Consider the following 18,845-nt stretch of genomic DNA (forward strand, 5'->3'; position numbering starts at 1 on the left):
ATTATTATATTATAGACGTATTATTTTGGTCTCCTCCGAGGGGGCACTCTGAGAGCTCTGGGGAGGCCAGTGTTCCCCCAAAATCATCTCTGGAAGAAGCAGTGATTGCGTTGATCCGTTGTGTTCTTTTGGCTTATATTGAAGTTTATTCTCCCCTTATATAGCCACAACGAAAATAAATCACAAATGGCATGGTTGTGGGGGGAGGATTGTTTATGCTGTAATGTCAGCCCCTCCGAGGAAATGCGTAAGCTCCAATAGGTTCTTTTATTTCGCAGGGCTCAAACTTCCCGGTGGAGGTACATCGCAGGCGCAATTTTCCCTGTTCTTGAGGTAGGGCGCAAATTTCCCAGACGCAAAATTCTCGACACCGTTCGAATGACCTCGGGAGACGATATCTTTTTCAATACTTTTTTTATATTCTTTTACTCGAGATTTCTTCATAGCTTCTTATTAAAATACTTACTAATATATCCTCATTTTATTGTCCTAACCAATCAATATGGGTATGTTGTCAGTAAAATATTTAGATTGATCGAGCCTCTGGTGTGTAACCACAGTATTTCATATCATGCCCCCATTAGAAATTTTGGCTAAACGAACCAATATATGTTGCCAATAAAATAGTTTAGAATGATTGAGCTCCTGGTAAATAACCACAGTATTTCGTGACAGAGCCCCCCCCCCCCCCCTTCCTATTACCATATTCTAGCTACGTGCCTGACTCAGCTAATTCTCTACATTCTTTACCAAGCACACATTTTCTAAAGCGGAAAATGCTCTCTAAATACCTAAGCTCATTATTTTCAGCAGATGCACAAACTGGGTAACATTCTATCTACATGAATGTTATATATGTCGATTACTGGAAACCGCTTCTCGCTATCTATTACCATATTTACTATATAATGATTAACGTTAAAACCAGAAATGGTTGATTTGTACCGCTTCCGGTTTGAATATTACATTCATCAGGGAACTCTATTCTTAACTATTGACTCTGTACATCATGGCCAAAATTGATTGGTAATCCATCAGATAGTTCTTGAGACTGTTTGTTTCACTGACGGACAGAATGAATATATGGCTATAGAGTTTTGATAAACTAAATTCGTTAATGAGTGATGATGGAACAAATATAAGAAAGGAACCAAGAGTACCACCGGGATAATTTTCGAACACAAAATTAGCCATCGAAAACCCACATGTCCTGGGTTAGAATACCATAGATAAAAACTCTACCACTGAGTCATCAATCACCCGCTTATTAGTTTTGTTAACTATTATATTAATATAAATTAATGAATGCCTGCTTATGTTAATTATTGAACAATTACATTGTATACTTCGTAAAGTCAAAAATTATAAATTTGTATTTACTGTACATACAGTGAGCGCAGAAAGTGTTCGTACACCTATGCTATTGAAACGAGAATGCCTGCGAAAAAGAAACAGAAAATTTAAGAAGTGTAATAACACACACAATATGAATAATGAAAACTAAGCTTTATGAATATATCAATAAAGAACCACAAAGACAAGTTTAATGGTCAGAAAGTAAATAAATTCCGTAGAAAATGTATAGAGTAGACGCAAAAAGTGATCGTACACCTGACATACGAATACGAAACAAAGATATCACAACTAGGGTTCACTAGTATTCACCTGAGTATACACCTCTGTATAGCATGACGAGTAACAGAATGAGTTTAGTTGTGAATAGGAGTGAAAAAACTGCACGGTGGGCTGTCGAAATGGGAAGCAACCGAACAGAAACAAATGAGGAGACAAGAAAAGTAATTATTAAAGTGCATAAGAAGGGTAAGTCTTTGAGAAAGATAGCAAACCTCAGGGGCAGATCCAGAGGGGGGCGATCGGGGCCATCGCCCCCCCCCCACACACAAGAGGAAACTTTCTTATTTTATATATAAATAAACCCATCCATAACAAGTTTGGAGCTCTTAAAAGTAGCAGTATTACTGCCGACCGCCCCTTCCCCAGAAGTCCGTCGGGGAAGAATGGGACATAATCAGTCCCGAAGCTACAGAACTACGAACTACTACAGGTGAAATCAATGCCACGAAGACTACAGACAATCATTAACGCACAGGGTAATCCCACAAAATATTAAATAACGTAATATACTTTATAAGCATTAATTCAAGCATAAGTGTACGGTGACTTTTTGCGTTTACAAAAAAGGATTTCTCTCTTTTCTTCTGAACAAAACAGTGATTGTGTTTGTTTGGCCTTTCTCTTGTATATAGAAATAAAATGTATGAATGTGTAGTCTTAATTCTGGTTATATATATATTTTCCACCTCCCGTTCTCATGCTAGCTGTTTTCAATATAAAGTATGCACGGTGTACGAACACTTTCTGCGCTGACTGTAGGTATGTTGACAATAAGCGAATGTTATTAGAATATTTGTTGAGATTTATTTTCCTTCACTGCCTTTCGCCTGGTTAAAAAGTAGTTTGCAGTGCTTTGGAGCAGCTGCAGGTGGGAACGCGATAATGTTTGAGACATACCGGCGACTTTTTTGTGTGTGAAAATAAGACCTTTCTCATAAAGTAGTAAATAACTGCAGTAGCAATTGTCTACGTAAATGATAAAGACATATCCAACTACAAGAAATTAATACAGTATATATAGCCTATTTATTATTGTGTTTCTCTTTTAACAGCTACTAGCTAAGGATGGCCAATTCCAGAATTTTTACTTTCCGGAATCCGGAAAGTAAAATCGGAAAAATTCCGGATCTCGGAAAAATTCCGATCTTTCTAAATTCCGGATTTTTTCCGAATGTCGGAATTTTTCCGAAATCCGGAATTTTTCCGAATTCCGGAATTTTTCTGAAATCCGGAATTTTTCCGAATTCCGGAATTTTTCCGAATTCCGGATTTTTTTCTGAATTTCGGAATTTTTCCGAATTCCGGAAGTAAATTTTCCGATTCCGGAAAACAAAATTTCCGGAATCCGGATTCCGGAAAATTTTGGCCATCCCTAATACATACATACAGTAGACAAAATTTTTCTTTTATATTAGTCACAAAGATACAAAGTTTTATACGGAAAGGTAACACGAGTTTTCTGTTACAGCCTTTTCATTTCCTCGTTTTCACAAAACACAAAACAGTAACTAAAAATACCAGATTTGTGATCACCAATAAATCGCCACTAAGAGCACACAAACGAAACAAACAAAGAATTGAAAATAAGAAAAATACAGAGATCAGATAATTGTTGGATCGTCTAATATTTGACTATGTATCTTAAATTAGATTTGTTTGTAACGGTAACATGTTTCATAATGGTGTATTAATTTTTTGCACGGAACGGAGATATAATTTTTTACGATTATTATCTCAATAAGGGAAAATTTTTCATTACATACGCAGATTCCAAATCTAAATATTTTTCAAAGTTAAATATCGTACTACTCCTAAAATCTCTAACTAGAATAACTCCACTTTCAATACAAGGCTTCGTTTTAACGTGTTAGTGATGTATGTTTATTGAAATTGCACCGTAAATGCACTCCTCCTGTTTACATCTGACAAAACCTCAATGAACTACGAGAAACTCTGTAATGATTACTTGTTCCAGTAAACCACAGTATATACATATTTAAAAAAAAAAAAGTTTTATTCGGAAATTCCGTAAATTACCGTATTTACGCGATTCTAAGACGCAATTTTTTGTCGATTTTTTTCCCTCCAAAATTAAGGTGCGTCTTAGATTCGAGTTAAGCAAATCTAGGCCAAAGTAGATGGAGTTTTGTCAAAAATTGCTAATCCCATTAGTCACGATTTTGTAAAGAATATGTATTTCGTGTGTACGAACAGAATGCAGAACTAAAATCGTTCATTTTAGGCAACATAAAGACCCTTTTTAAGATTAGCCTGCAAACCAGTGGCAAATGAAAAAAAGTACCAGCAGATGCACATGAATATACCGTAAATTCTAGCAGTAAGTTCAATGTTTTTTTTATTTTCTCATAACATTATTTGTTTTTCCCATGTTTATTAACCTTTTTCTTCTTCTTATTATTATTATTCTTTAAAATCAATGCAGTGTAGGTTTCTTCCATTTTCGCTAAGGTTGCGTCTTACAATCAAGGATTTATTATTATTATTATTATTATTATTATTATTATTATTATTATTATTATTATTATTCCTTCAAAAATTGGGGGTACGTCTTACATTTGAGGGCGTCTTAGATTCGCATGAATACGGTGCTCCTCAAAGAAATGATCGCCAATCTTCTTTTCACGATTTTATATTCTCGTCTATAACCACGTTATCGGAAACAGAACACGGCAGTAACCTGAAATATACAAGTGTAACGTAGAAAGGAATGTATTTTACTTGTATCTTTGGAAAGGTAAGAAAGAGAAAGAGAAACTTTTCAAACGTAAATGAACTCTTTTGTACGTTCTCGATATGTGCATGAAGACAAATTACTATACATTATCATTTTGTTCGAAAAATCTAACCAGCAATATATCTGGGAAAACTCAGCATTCTCAATCATAAATAGATAACGCCATACCCAAAATACACGTTTCAAATTTTTATTAGTCTATTTTTAAAATCTGCTACTACGAGATGTAGGTTTGAAAAACAACTAACAAGATCCTGTTGAAACAGAATTGTGCATGATGCGCCATAAATTAAAGACATTTCGTAGAAATTCTTGACAAGATCTTGTACTACAGCTATCTTCTTTACTATACGGATTGAATGAATCTAAAGAAAGAATTCTTGTACTCCATTCTATGTCTACACTGAGATATAGCCATCTAACTCTGTAAACCTCACAAGAAAGGTAACCAACAAAGGAGTACATAATATTGTAAATACTACATCATGCAAAGCTTACTGCTGTTCACTCAGTTTGTTTCCTGTTTTCTGAAAATTCACTTTCAATTATTACTCTGACTAAAACGTTAAAGTATTCCTCTTCTCTTATGTGCACGTATATTATTGCATACTAAAGTAAAATAAAATATCACTTTCGTAGTAAAATATCCTAGAAGGAAGATCCGATAAGGCACATAGGAAATTGGACATGGAAGTTTCGGAAATGTGACCACAGCAGCAGCTCTCAGTTTTCTTGAAATCAACGACCCTTGATAAAAGTAACAGCCTAGACTTACTGAAATATCAGGTTAAAAACAAAACAACCGTACGAAGGTAAATATTTTATTTTACTTTATTGTATATTACTCTGGTTATTGTAGCACTGGTTCTTCATTTAACACCACACGTCATCTGTAATAAAATTCACTAATTTCACCATTACAGAGAAAATTATAACAAACATAATTTCATCTCCACTTCTAAGTATCTTCATATTGGTATAAAAACTTAAAAGACAGATGTATAGAACAACGAAATTATTAATGATGTTTCGTCGCATCTTTCTCTTATATTTTATCTATGGCATAAGGAAGAAAAGAAAATACTTACTTTTACATGTTTTCGAGGATTGCCAGCCAATTCACTAATCTTTTCGGCTCGTTTGTTCCGTGTTATGATTATACCCATCTGACTTATCGGATTCTGGTCAAAAAATTCTTCGACAAACTTTTTTAAAAGCTGCAGGAAGAATCTTAATATTAATAAATCACAAAATCCACTTGAAATTATCATACTTTATACTATATTCAAATAGACATTTAATAATATGATATACAAGGAGAGAAAGTGTACGACTAGACGGAGATTCGAGCCCGGGCGTCTAGTTTGTCGTGCTGATGTGTCAACCACTATGCTACCCAGTCCGCTTATCACTCTCTTGAAGTCGGTGCTCTACCACTAAAACCAAACTACTATTGAGTTTGAACAACCCAATGTCTACAAAGTTCAACTGCTAAAGGAGTTCTGAATGTCGACACTGGACTGTCCAAGTACAACAGGAGTTGTGGTACAGTCCGTGTTGTTTGAGTGGTTAAGCTACAACTGCACTTTTAAGGAACTTCAAGAACGTTGTGCAGGATGTACAGCACGGTTTTGTGGCATATGCTTAGGTTTGCGGTCAACTTACGCACAGTGAAATCACCGACCTATCTCCATTAGGAGAAAAAGCAGCTGAACGGTGGTTGTCAGTGTGGGATCTTCCTAAACGACCTCCCTACCCTCCCGAAATATTTTCACTTATTACACTACTATTAGAAACAACAATGCTTTGCTTCATGCAGTCCCTAACAACAGTCTTGTGAACTCTACGTGTCACTTCAATTTTGATTCATTTTCATGAACATCTCGTTTAGGTGCTTGAAATCTCCGCGTTCACGTCTCTACCTCATGACATTATAGGATTTAAATAAACAAGACGCCACTGTTCCCATTCGGCACATTTGCTCGTCTAACGAAAACCTATCTGAATCACGTCACAATACTGCTGCCATTACTTTTTGATTCAGTCTGTGTATTAAAAAAAATGTCCCGGTATTGGTAAACGGTATTTACGATTGTTACAAATTTTACTATGAACATTTTTTAGAAAACGCTTTTCTTTCATACTTTTTTTATAACAGAAGTTTTACAACGTAGAGACAAGACAGCAGATTCAGACAACGATTTCAGAAATCAAGATTTTAATAAAGTACTCCTTAACCCCTTCCCCTACGATTTATTTTCTGAATTTCCTGTCCCTACCTACCATTTATTTTTCTTTGTAATTTTTTTCAATGGAAATTATATAACTTTCAAAACATCAATATAGTAACCCTACGTGATGCTACAACAGTTTAAATTTTTATGACAAGTGTAGCTCGTCGTTGTGCGACTTGGCACCAGAAGGCCATGACGAGCTAGACTCATCATTTCAGTGCAAGAGGTTAATGAAATAACTCATTTTGTATAAATGAACACTTCACTGAATAGATATTCATTCACAGTGGATAATTTCTGACTTGAATGTACATAAAAACAAACAGGAAAAAAAAAGTTACACTTAAATAAAACTACAAGTAGGTACTAGTGTTATTGTAACTTCTATAAAACTTACCGTCAATGAGCATATTTGCCTCGTTGGCTTTAAATCTTGCTCACTCATTGATTCGGACATATCTAGTATTAAATACATATGACGCATCATTCCTAACCGTGTATTTCCTTTCTTCTCCAATTGTCTCTTGCGCTTCGCACGCTGGATGATATCAGCAACGGACGCTTCCAGTAGTCCTTCCTCATCTTCTTTAATAGCTTCCCTATTAACGATGTAAAAACATATATCTTGTTCAGTTCCTTCTAATCTCAAGATGACAACTAAAAATTAAACACTGCCTTCTACATTGTTAAAGAACAGCACAAAAGAAAATAAAGGTAGGGAAAAGTTTGCGAAAACCAGTATATCCATACGTAGTCCTGCACTATGAAATGGGATTCTTATAAGTAAGTCTTAACCTAGTGTTAGTAACTTAAAAGTGGCTTTCAGATTAATTCAATCCATGCAAAACTTTCTATCAGCAGAAGTTAAAAGTGAAAAGGCCTTTACATTATGTACAATTTAAGAAATAAATAAATAAGCTTACCAAGTTTTTTCATATCCAGTTTCCCACTGATATTCCTTGCCCTCTTCTTCATCCGCCATTTTAAGAGCAGATTCTTAACTAAAAAAAAAAAAAAAGAAAAAAAAAGAAAAAAAAGAAAGAAAGAAAGAAAGAAATGCCAAATACATCAACTTAAAATTGTAAAACAACTAATACTTTACAATTATGCTCTATATTTCAATCAATTAGCCTAATACACATTTAAAAAAAAAAAAATAATTACTTAAGTAGCTTTTTAAAACAACCCCGATATTGAAATGGTTTAACAAAAAACGAACACCGCTCCAACAAACGATATACTTACTAGATGTGAAAAACTCTTACTGATATTGTTTTAACCAAAATAAAAGAACTAAACCAAATATTTTTTAAACTAGTGAACAAAATCCAGTATATCTAGCACAGATTTTTGTGCATTATAAAACCATATGTGAAATACACAAAATAGGAACAGCACATAACTATCACCCTTTGTTAAAAATCTTCAATACTATATGTTCCAAGTTAAGTATAACTCATCCTCTGGTCAGGGGCGGCTTTAGTAATTCAATTTTGGGTAGGCCCGCTTCCTCGCTTATGGATACATATGCACATTTGATTTATTAGGAAATAATGACAGTAGAAAATTACTTTCACAGTAGTGGTTGACGCTATTTGTTAAATAATTATCTACCATTATTATAAATAGTGGAAAATGTATTTAATTTTTATTGTATCTTTTAGCGTTTTCATATTTTTCAAAAGTTTGGGGTAGGCCCATGCCTACATGGCCTACACGCTAAAGCCACCACTGCCTCTGGTGTGTTCATAATACAGAAGAAGGTAAGAATAACTAGATGTAAAAATATACCCAGCCCTATGTATAAAAATTCCTTGCAATGTAATACAGTAAATACATAGGGCGCATTTGACAGCTCTGTAGCTAAATCTTTCTACCATATTGTCTGGAATCAGAGTTGCCCGTAAAGAGTAACCAAATAATCAGACCCGTATTTGTATGTGCGCCCCTGTGCTCTAAAAAATTCCCCCCCCCCCCCCCGAAAACGACCAATATTAGAGTTTAATTCAGTTTTTGGGGTCGCTGAGATGAATAGTGACAGTTTTAATCTCATTCAACTTGAAGGTCATACTCCACTCCCCAGGGAGGGGGCAACATTTTAAAAGTGGTCGAAAACGACAGATATTAGTATTGAATTCATAGTTTTCGAGGTCGCTGAGTTTACCGGTATCGGTTTTCATGATGTTTAATTTCATCCTCACCCCTTGAGGTGAGGTTGGGAGAGGATGATTTTTTGAAAAATAATCAGATATGCCAGCTAATTAGTAACAACTGTAATAAGAGCGAATTAAACACTTTAGCATATTTTCTCGCGCTTGCGCGGGACTATGCGGGTTGCTAGTTTCAAATCTTACTTTATTGTGAATCTTAAAAAATAAAAAATTTTGCCGCCCTGTGCTCCAGCACAGAATAGCACTTAGCTAAATACGGGCCTGCAAATAATGACACGCTTCTTACATTTCTCAAAAACTTCTATAGTTCGAATTTCGTTTTCGTCTGTCCACTTTTTAGTTTTAAACATGAATTCTTAGTCCTTATAGAGAAAAATTCATTTATTGACTTTTCTATATAACTGTTGGATTTACGTAAACCTTAGCTTCCTATGTACAATAAGCTTTATGCTCTTTAATTTTAGTGATGGTATTTCTTTTTGTGGTACCTATATACGAGGAGTGATAAGGTTGTTCCGACCCTAACATAGAAGGAGTTTTTGGTTAGTGACCCTTTGTGTTATTGTTTGGTATGTTGCATTGTGAACTTCAAGTACAAGCAAAGGGATTATTTTAACAGGGGATTCAGCTGAGTGAAGTTGTAACAACATGCCAGAATGGAGAATACTGAGGTGGGAGTGGTCATCAAATATTTTGTGAAGGAGTGGCCGGTATCCTGAAACGAATCGAAAAATCATTCCCTATTTTCCTCCGAAAGAAAAGGGAAGAATATTTTTAAAAAAAATGAATACCGGTATATATATGTTTAAATGAAATAATGGAAATGTTGGAAAGAAGTTAGAGAGAATATCTTATTATCATTTGTGTTTGGTATTGATTTGAGATAAGACAGTTTGTAGAATATTTAGTTTTCTTTATTTTGGTAAAAGTATGATGACAATTCGATAAAAAAAAAAAAAATGGTGATATTGTAGATTGAAGTTTCAGCTATTTTATTTTTTTCACCTGTTGTTGTTGTAAGCGAATCTTTGTCCTTCGCAGGGAGCGAGGGCTTCGGTTGCGCACGTGGAAGAAGTGGTTCACACGCCTTCTATGCCTTTCACCGTTTTGCTGTAAGACCGTTTGTGGTCGATAGTTCGATCTCTATGGACGTATCTATGCAGTGGGCGACTGAATTTTTTTTCTCTTCTTCGAACTTACAACATGAAATGCTTGGACAGCATGAATCAATTATTACGAGTACTAAGTTATATGGCTTTTGCCTTGTGTTAAAAAGTTGGTTAGAAAAAAGCAGTTTGTCGCATAGGTTTATTCGTATGGAAAGCATCTTTTAAACTTTGGAATTGTTTATCGTCTTCCTAGAAGTTTTTAGGTGTTGAAAGTGAAGCTAACAATCATAAGTGCAATTAACAGATTTAAATCAATTGGCTTAAAACCTGGAGTTTAAAATAATAGAACAGCCAGTTAAAAGTTCCGTAAATTCAAGTGATAAAAGGAGTGGTGGTGAAGTAATCAATGATCTGTTTGACCAGATTTGTGCTTCTTTAAACTGTCCTTTTTAATGAAGACTCCAAGAGAGAAATTGATTCTTGGATATTTCTTAAATTAGAGAAAATTTACCAAAATCCCCCCCCCCCCCCCCGTCATATGCGGGGAATCTTCAGAATTACTAGGCAAGACTCTCCACTGATATAATTATACTTGTCTCATTATTATTCTAATTGAAATATATATGACCGATTCCATTTCAAATCGTCCAGGCAAACCAAAATTGGTCCCCATCATAGTCTCAGATTTCATTTATTTTTTATATATGGGGTCTACATGCAATATTATTAGACCCACATTTTTTCTTTTGGCTGAAAAAAATTTTTCCTTCGATATACAGCCTTCCAAAATGGCTGCCCTCCTCTCGGATTGCTCTAAAAACTGAAAAACATGTCAAATTAAAAGTTTTGTTGTAAAGAAACGAGTGTACTTAATAACATAATCGCAATAGCAGGAAGAGTATAAAGTTGCATGTTTCGGTGGAGGGCCAAAATTCGTCTATTGGTCCAGTAGGAATCACGCAATTCACTCGCAATGTTGCCAACTTTGGTGAAATTTTTGCTAACTTCAAACATATTTTTTTCTGTCCTCAGAGCAATATCAACCATCTGCTTCTAGCATCGAAATCTACTCCATAAGGTCTCTTGAAAATGTAAAGGACTTACGTTTCTGATTATTACATCCCACGTTATAGCATGATGAAAAGCTGAAAATTTCATTAAGACGCCATGTTTGGACGCCATTTTCTCAAAAACCCCACCTTTTAAAAATCTGATTTTTTTACATGTATTGGAGAAGTACCTAAGTATTTAATATCCGTTAACCGTTCATGCGGCTGAAGCCCCTAAACATTCGCAATTAATTATTGAAATTTCGATTTTTGTACTTGGAATGTAAATATTTCCTATGGGCATTTAGGTCCTATACATAAGGCGATTTGAAAGGGAGTATGAAAATTTTGAGAGATGAATCCTGACATCAAATCCTGTAGAAAAGTTCCTATAAACATGAGTCGAATTCCACTTTGTTTTCGAGTTAGAGGGTTTCCAACTCGAGACCCAAAATCGGCTTGGGACAATGGAAAATAAAATATATATTTCGCGTTAAATCAGAAACTGTGTGTTAAAGCTTTGATAAAGTTCAGAAAGTTGATTTGTATCAATATGATGATTTTTACGTGCGTTGCAATTCGGTTGGCAGTGTTGCCAACTTGGTAGAACTTTGTTTCCAAATGACACTCCGTGAATTTTATTTGATATTTGGTATTCATTAATGATTGTAATCATCACATGAAGCACAATTTTCCCCACATCACCACAGTTTTCGAAAAATTACATGTATTTCATTAAAAGGTTTTATCTCGTGCGTTATTGATAGTTTGCAACATTAAGTGTGAAATTCACTTGATGTTTGCCATCATTAGTAAAACCAAAATGTCGAATAACAACTACGTCTGTGTAAGTTGTAATAATAATAATAATAATAATAATAATAATAATAATAATAATAATAATAATAATAATAATAGAAGAAGAAGAAGAAGAAAATTTATTTTTTATTATTGCAAAACCTCTCGTAACACTACACATCAAGTTCGAACTTGTTCAAGAAGTTCTGCCGCAACCACGAAACAGTTTATTACGTGATTCGGTGTCGCGAACATCGTCCTAATGTTCTCTGGAACCATGAAAATTGTTTTCACTGGTAACATGACATTGTAGTGCACTAGTTACAGTGTTTGTATGAATAACAATGGAGAAGTCCTATTACAGTAAGGACCGTATTAAGCGTGTTGATTATTCTAAAAGGCATAAGATAATTGTGTACAGAAAGAATTCTTGACAAAAATTTTATCTTGCTGTAAAATATATGTATTGTGTACAGCGCGTCTGCTAAAACGTAGTATTAGGAGAGGATGATTATTTCTGTAAAGGATGCTTTGAATATTTACCGTGAACAACATGAATGTGTGTGTGTGTGATATTGGTGACCACGAAATGTGTAAATATGAAATTATGCACCAGCAAGATAAAGAATTTGTTCTTGTGAATGTAGTTTTGGAAACCATTAACCAGACAGTTAACATGCTAAACATGGATGTGTCGCCATTAAAACGGCCGTTATCGGTGAAACCTAGACTACGGTTAAGGATTCACCTCTCAAAATTTTTCATACTGCCTTTCAAATCGCCTTGTGTACAGGACACAAACAATCATCCTCCCCTAATAGTACGTTTGGGCAGACACGTTGTACGCAATCCATATATTTTACCGCAAGATAAAATTTTGTCTAGAATTCTTTCTGTGCACAATCCTCTTATGGCTTTTAGCATAATCAACACATTTAATACGGTCCTTGCTGGAATAGGACTTCCCCATTGTTATTCACACAAACACTTAACTAGTGCACTATAATGTCATGCTACCAGTGAAAACAATTTTCATGGTTCCAGAGAACACTAGGACGATGGTCACGACACCGAATCACACAAACTATCAATAACCCACAAGATAAAACCTTTTACTGAAATACATGTAAGTTTTCGAAAACTGTGGCGATGGGAAATTGTGCTTCACGTGATGTTTACAATCATTAATGAATACCAAATATCAAATAAAATTCACGGAGTGTCATTTGGAAACAAAGTTCTACCAAGTTGGCAACACTGCCAACCGAATTGCAACGCACGTAAAAATCATCATATTGATACAAATCAACTTTCTGAACTTTATCAAAGCTTTAACACACAGTTTCTGGTTTAATGGTTTAATTTTATTTTCCATTGTCCCAAGCCGATTTTGGGTCTCGAGTTGGAAACCCTCTAACTCGAAAACAAAGTGGAATTCGACTCATGTTTATAGGAACTTTTCTACAGGATTTGATGTCAGGATTCATCTCTCAAAATTTTCATACTCCCTTTCAAATCGCCATATGTATAGAACCTAAATGCCCATAGGAAATATTTACATTCCAAGTACAAAAATCGAAATTTCAATAATTAATTGCGAATGTTTAGGGGCTTCAGCCGCATGAACGGTTAACGGATATTAAATACTTAGGTACTTCTCCAATACATGTAAAAAAATCAGATTTTTAAAAGGTGGGTTTTTTGAGAAAATGGCGTCCAAACATGGCGTCTTAATGAAATTTTCAGCTTTTCATCATGTTATAACGTGGGATGTAATAATCAGAAACGTAAGTCCTTAACAATTTCAAGAGACCTTATGGAGTAGATTTCGATGCTAAAAGCAGATGGTTGATATTGCTCGTGAGGACAGAAAAAAATATGTTTGAAGTTAGCAAAAATTTCACCAAAGTTGGCAACATTGCGAGTGAATTGCGTGATTCCTACTGGACCAATAGACGAATTTTGGCCCTCCACCGAAACATGCAACTTTATACTCTTCCTGCTATTGCGATTATGTTACTAAGTACATTCGTTTCTCTAGAATAACATTTTTAGTTTGACATGTTTTTAAGTTTTTAGATCAATCCGAGAGGAGGGCAGCCATTTTGGAAGGCTGTATATCGAAGAAAAATTTTTTTTCAGCAAAAAGAAAAAATTGGGTCTAATAATTTTGTAGTAGTTTCTTATTTTAAAAAATAAACTAAATCTGAGATAGTCGTGTGGACCACCCTGGACGATTTGAAATGGAATCACTCATATATAAAATGCAATTGCTCTGTACCCTTCCGGCAGTCTCAAACGACCCCTCCAGAAATAACTGGCTAAAAAGAACTGGATATCAGATTCCTGATTATAAAGTCTCATATTCTTCCCTTCCGTTTGGGCAAAATTATATGATTACATCACAGTGTGCCCGGATGAAATCAAGAACCAGTAGTGATAGAATTGTCCGGTTAAGCTTTTCGGAAAAAAACAGATTTTATATTCAACAAACAAACAAAAACAAATAAACAAAAAAAAAAACTCAACTCAGTACACCTCCACATGTGTCCCTTTTGTTGCACGGCAAACATAATGGCAGCACTCAAATTCCCTTCAGGTGATGTGTAACATTTGAGGTGTCGCGGATCCACAAGCATGGATACATTATTTGTCTGAGATCATCCACATTTCGAACATAGGTCTGGTACACAACAAAAAAATTGGGGTCAACTGGAGAGACTGACGACTCATTCGCAATTTGTACATAGAACAAAGAGTCAAATTGAGTTTGAATGACGAAGAAACCAATAGTGTCGAGACTGGAAGAGGAGTCAGATAGTAGACTGGGATAGTGTGTAGTCCCAATTATTCAACATTTACAATAAATGTTTAATGAAGGAAGCATTAATAAGAATTGGACACTTCAAGATTGGAGGGCACATTAACAAGATCAAATATGCAGATGATACGGTTATTACAGCTAGAAACGAAGAAAGACTATAGGAGATGATGGTCAAAATACTTGACACTAGGAAATTATATGGAATGGAAATCAACATCGAAAAATCGAAAGTCATGAAAATATCCCGTGGAAATGTGTCGTTTACAGGTCAGAGTAGAACAAAGAGAACTTGAAAAGATCGATCACTTCAAGTATCTGGGAAGTATTTTTTCGAGAGACGCTTACTGTACCAAACAGATCAGGTCAAGAATTGCCATAGCTAAAGAAACATTCAATAAGAAAAGATCACTCTTAACTAGCAGGCTTAAATTGGACTAAGGAAGAAGTTGGTCAAGTGCTATATATGGAACATTGAATTGTATGGTTCAGAGACTTGGACATTACGGAAGTAAGAGAAGAAATATTTAGAGAGCTTCGAAATGTGGTGTTGGAGGAAGATGGAGAAGATAAAATGGAAAGAAGGAATAACAAATGGAGATATTTTGAAACGGATAGGAGAGAAGAGGACGCTTCTAGCCAGCATCCTTGGTAGGAAGGCTGATTGGATTGGACACATCTTGCGAAGAAATTGTCTTCTTCATACCGCCATAGAAGAAAAGCGTGGAATAGGAACAACAACAACACAAGTGATCGATAATTTTAAAAATAGAAGAAAATATTGGGAATTAAAAAAGGAAGCTGAAAATCGAGAAACATGGAAAAAACATTTCCAGGCCCAACCTGAAAATTCCGAAAAAAAGAAATTAAAAAACTCAGTAGTCCCAGGACCTTCCAAAAGGCAGAATACTTAATAATACGTTAAAGTCTTCACGTATCCAGAGAAGCAAAAGTCCAGGGAGTTAAGTCGGGCGATCCCGGGAGCCATTAAATAGGAGCTATTCTTCCAATACAATTGTTCAGGAATTGGTTATCCAGAAATTCTCTCACGCAACGGGCATAATGGGGAGCAGCCAGGTCTTGTTGGAACATGTATCCCTGTGGTATGCGAGGTACAGCATAATTTTTCAACAATGCCAGGTACGTTACTCCTGTAATTGTAGCCTCCTCAAGGAAGAATTGGCATATTACAAAATTTTCAGTTAAAGCACACCACACACTTAATTTTGGGCTGTTGCGTTCATGTTGCGCAAACTAATGTGGATATTCCTCATCCCATATTCTCCAATTATGCCTATTCACCTTTTCTGATGTATGGAAGGTGGTTTCCTCACAAGAGGTTACCCTTTTAAGGAAATCATTGTCCTTATCAAGGTACTATACCATTTCAACAGTGAATTCATATTTGCAATGCTTGTCTTTAAACTGAAATTTTTGAACAAGCTGTAGCTTGTAGGCTCTGAGACGTAACCTTTTATACACGATATCATACACAGTCTAACGCGGGATTCGCAGCTGTGTACTCACACGCCTTATCGATCTGCGTGGATTTCGTTGAAAGCTTGGGAACTGTATCCACTTGTTTTTCATTCACGGGTTTTTTCCTATTGCCTTTCTTCCTCAACACAGAGCCAATTTCCAGCAATTGTTTGTGTCATTTAACAATGCAATGGCGGTCCGGTTGTGTTCCTGATAGTATTGTTGAAGGTAACGGGGATTTGAATTCTGTGAGCTGACAAATAGTAAAGGACACCATTTTGCTCAAGACTAATGCACATGCGTGAAGTCTGTTGCATTCAACTAACATTATTCTTTCCTCTTTCCGAAAAGAAAGAAAAAAAAACGGAAAGGACGATTCTATCACTATTGACTCTCGAGTTATTCAAATTTCCTATTGGTACATTTTCATCCGGACACTATATTTATAACGGTGTAAACTACTGATTTTATAACATGAAAATCTGCAAATGTAAAACCGCTGTAACATTCCATTTAGCTTTAAAGAAAATTTGTTAAGTTGGAAAAGTTATTTTATTTTTTATTTTACTTATTTATTTCTATTTTACTAATTTTATTCCAAGATCGTTGAATATTGAAATCATGACGACAGAATAAACATTTAATGCTCATGTAGTTGTTTTGCATTATTATGTGCTTAAATAATTGTAAAACTACTGTAATAAAGATAAAGTTAACCCTAACCGAGAAAGCCGTAAATAAAGCAGAAGTCGATACACTGATCACGCATCAACTAGTTGATCGCTATCTGTTTGGTCGAATGGTAATTTCTAATTTCCCAAGGCTGATAATTTTTTTTTTTTTTTTTTTTTTTTTCAAATAGCAGACAAATAATCGATTCGAGTCAGAGAGGGATATGAGTAAAGATTCACAAGCGCAGTCGAGAATACGCATACTTTGATGCACCTGTGCACATAATACGTCATAGAAAACAACAGCTATTTAAGAACATATCCTTATTCGTTACAGAAATCAACGATATTTAATATAAATATATTGAGTACTATAGTACGTGAGGAAGTAAATTAGTAGCTCTCGGTCTCGACATGTACTTCCACGAACCGAGCATCTTTCGAAAATCCACGGGTGGCAACTGCCCTCGCTTGACCTCTGCTACAAGTGGCCATAACAGAACTATAAATACACTGAAAGTCTACAGGATGGGCAGAAAGCAACTCCCTACTTTAAATATTTGTCTCTCCTAAAATATTGTAGGTATCAACTCAGTTTTCTGCACACATTATCTTTCCAAAAATTGCAACTCAATGGGTGATCAAGTACTTTGTAGGTACTGTCTGAAACGAACAGGTACGTTTGCTACGATCTTCCTGTAGACCTTAGCAGGAACACCATTTGTGACCTCACGGATCTCATTCTCAAGTTTGTCAAGAGAGTCTATAAAACAAGGTAACTATCAATTGCTATTTACATATAAAGGTAGAAAGTTCTGTTGTTTCTTGTGAAGTCTGTGTTCAATTGGTCCTCACATCGTAAGTTGAATGCGAATGGAGATAAGGCGAAGGTCAGATGTTGATGTGAGTATATCCAACATACTACCTGGTTGTGGCAGTTCAGTTACACCGTGAACCCGCGTAAGAACAGAGTGAACATGGGACCTCCACAGAACGTCATAAGGGCGTGTATGCTGTACGAGTTCAAACTAAGGACAAACACCTCTGCAATGGGGCGGAAGACATGCCAGGACTTTGGTGAGGGTGTCGTGACTACACGGCAGGGTTTGAAAAAACCTGGGCCCATGTGTTTTTTTTCGGGTTTGTTTTTTTTTTTTTTTTTTGTTTGTTTGTTTTTTTTTTTCGAAATATTTCAATGCCTTTGGGGTAAAAATTTTAAAATATGATTTACATTTCAAGATTGTCACTGCCACAACTTGCAACAATTTTCTATTCACTGCTGTTTAAAAAAAATGGCCGCAATTTTGAAATTTTACATTGGATAGCCGAAAAAATCTATACAGCAAATTTAGAATGTCTTGTGCTTCTACCCTCAAAATTTCAACTTAAAAAGTCCGAAAATTGCACTCTGTAACATGGATACTCGCTATTTTGAAAAATGGCCGTCACTTTGAAATTTTATGCCGCCAAAATATATACCGCTAATTTAGTCTCTGTGCTTCTACTCTGAAAATTTCAACTCGAAAGATCGAAAACTGTCCTTTGTAGTATGGATATCCGCTATTTTGAAAAAAGGGCCCCATTTTGTAATTTTACGTTGGTATGCCGCCAAAATCTATACAGAAAATTTAGAGTGTCCCCAGCTTGTATCCTGAAAATTTAAAAGGCCGAAAGTTGAACATTGTGTGGTACAGGCAGACAAACGAACAAATGTAGATGGAGTCATTCCAGGAGTCTCAGTGACGTTCGCCAAATATGAATACCAAATATCTATATTAATTTAAAACAAAGACATAATTCATCAAAATGTCTTATATGAAATACATATTTTTCAACGTAAAATAAAGGTTTTATTGCTGAAGTTCACTTTCGATGCTTTGTGCGTTCAATTACGGGAATTTCCCGAGCACTTGTTGCAAGACGATTCTTTTCTGAAAATTAATTTAAAACAATTAACAAAGATAGGCCTATAGTTCATATTTTATAAAGTAAATGTTTCAAAATGTCATAAATAAAATTAAATATCTTCCAGCGTAAAATAAATAGTTTTATTGTTGAAGTATTCACTTCCGATGCTTTGTGCGTTCAATTGCGGGAATTTCCCAAACACTTCTTTCACGACG

General features: G+C 35.3%; 1 protein-coding gene across 1 annotated transcript in view; it reads right to left on the bottom strand.

The window, feature by feature from the left end:
- The window catches only part of Ssl1 (general transcription factor IIH subunit 2 Ssl1), a 43,877-nt gene that overhangs the window by 20,095 nt on the left and 4,937 nt on the right, over positions 1-18,845 (bottom strand). The window contains exons 2-4 of the mRNA XM_081752161.1: positions 7,548-7,625; positions 7,022-7,223; positions 5,479-5,607 (exon numbers count right to left, since the gene is read on the bottom strand). Of these exons, the coding sequence (XP_081608287.1) occupies positions 5,479-5,607; positions 7,022-7,223; positions 7,548-7,606 (390 nt within the window). The 5' untranslated portion in view covers positions 7,607-7,625. The remainder of the gene's footprint in view (positions 1-5,478; positions 5,608-7,021; positions 7,224-7,547; positions 7,626-18,845) is intronic.

Source organism: Thermobia domestica, chromosome 3, assembly GCF_964235325.1.
Source record: "Thermobia domestica chromosome 3, izTheDome1.hap1.1, whole genome shotgun sequence".
Classification (NCBI taxonomy): Eukaryota; Metazoa; Arthropoda; class Insecta; order Zygentoma; family Lepismatidae; genus Thermobia; species Thermobia domestica.